Source organism: Penaeus monodon, chromosome 24 (assembly GCF_015228065.2).
Source record: "Penaeus monodon isolate SGIC_2016 chromosome 24, NSTDA_Pmon_1, whole genome shotgun sequence".
NCBI classification, from domain to species: Eukaryota; Metazoa; Arthropoda; class Malacostraca; order Decapoda; family Penaeidae; genus Penaeus; species Penaeus monodon.
Genome location: NC_051409.1, coordinates 15,573,906 through 15,574,565, shown reverse-complemented (window position 1 = coordinate 15,574,565; position 660 = coordinate 15,573,906). Strand labels below are relative to the sequence as shown.

Below are 660 nucleotides of genomic sequence, written 5' to 3'. Positions count from 1 at the left end.
CCGGCGGTAATGGCCAGCTTATGGGTGGGTTGGCCATGGCCCGAGGACCCGAAGATCAGATTGGAGAGAGGACCAGTTTCGTGGTGAAAATAACGCGAGGACCAGTTTCGTGGTGAAATTAACGAAATCCTCATCAGTGCAGCAGACTTGCCTGTTCTCAGATTCAAATTTTGTGCTAGACTTGTTCATTTCGATTGGAGGCTTGCATGCGGTGATCTTGAGTTCTTATTGTTGTTATTTTTATGATTTATATGTATCGTTGTAATAATTCTTCTATAATGATCGATATAGGTAATTGTATTTGATTTTTTTACGACCCAACATCATGTTTACTTCCTTCCTTGTGTGTATTTGCGTGCATTCGCTTTCATCCGAATCCTCTTTCCATCCCTTCCTTCTCCCAATTCATCCGTTATTCACTCCTCCCTCTTCCTCCCTCGGCAGGAGCTCCATGGGCGTGGGCGGGCAGTCCGAGTGGAACGAAGGGCGGCGTCCACAAAGCCAAGAACTGTGACGCCAAGTACCTGCAGGAGTGCATGGACCTTCTGCAGACTATCAATAAGGACCATAATCTGGCATTCGCCTCCACGGAGCAAGAACTCAATACGATGTGCAAGTAAGGGATTTTATTGGGTCGTTTTTAACATATATTTTGTGTCG

At 45.8% G+C, this 660-nt stretch overlaps 1 protein-coding gene across 1 annotated transcript in view; it reads left to right on the top strand.

The window, feature by feature from the left end:
- The first annotated feature begins 278 nt into the window (after positions 1-278).
- LOC119588875 overlaps positions 279-660 on the top strand; it is a 33,291-nt gene continuing 32,909 nt past the window's right edge. The window contains exons 1-2 of the mRNA XM_037937513.1: positions 279-291; positions 445-616. Of these exons, the coding sequence (XP_037793441.1) occupies positions 279-291; positions 445-616 (185 nt within the window). The remainder of the gene's footprint in view (positions 292-444; positions 617-660) is intronic.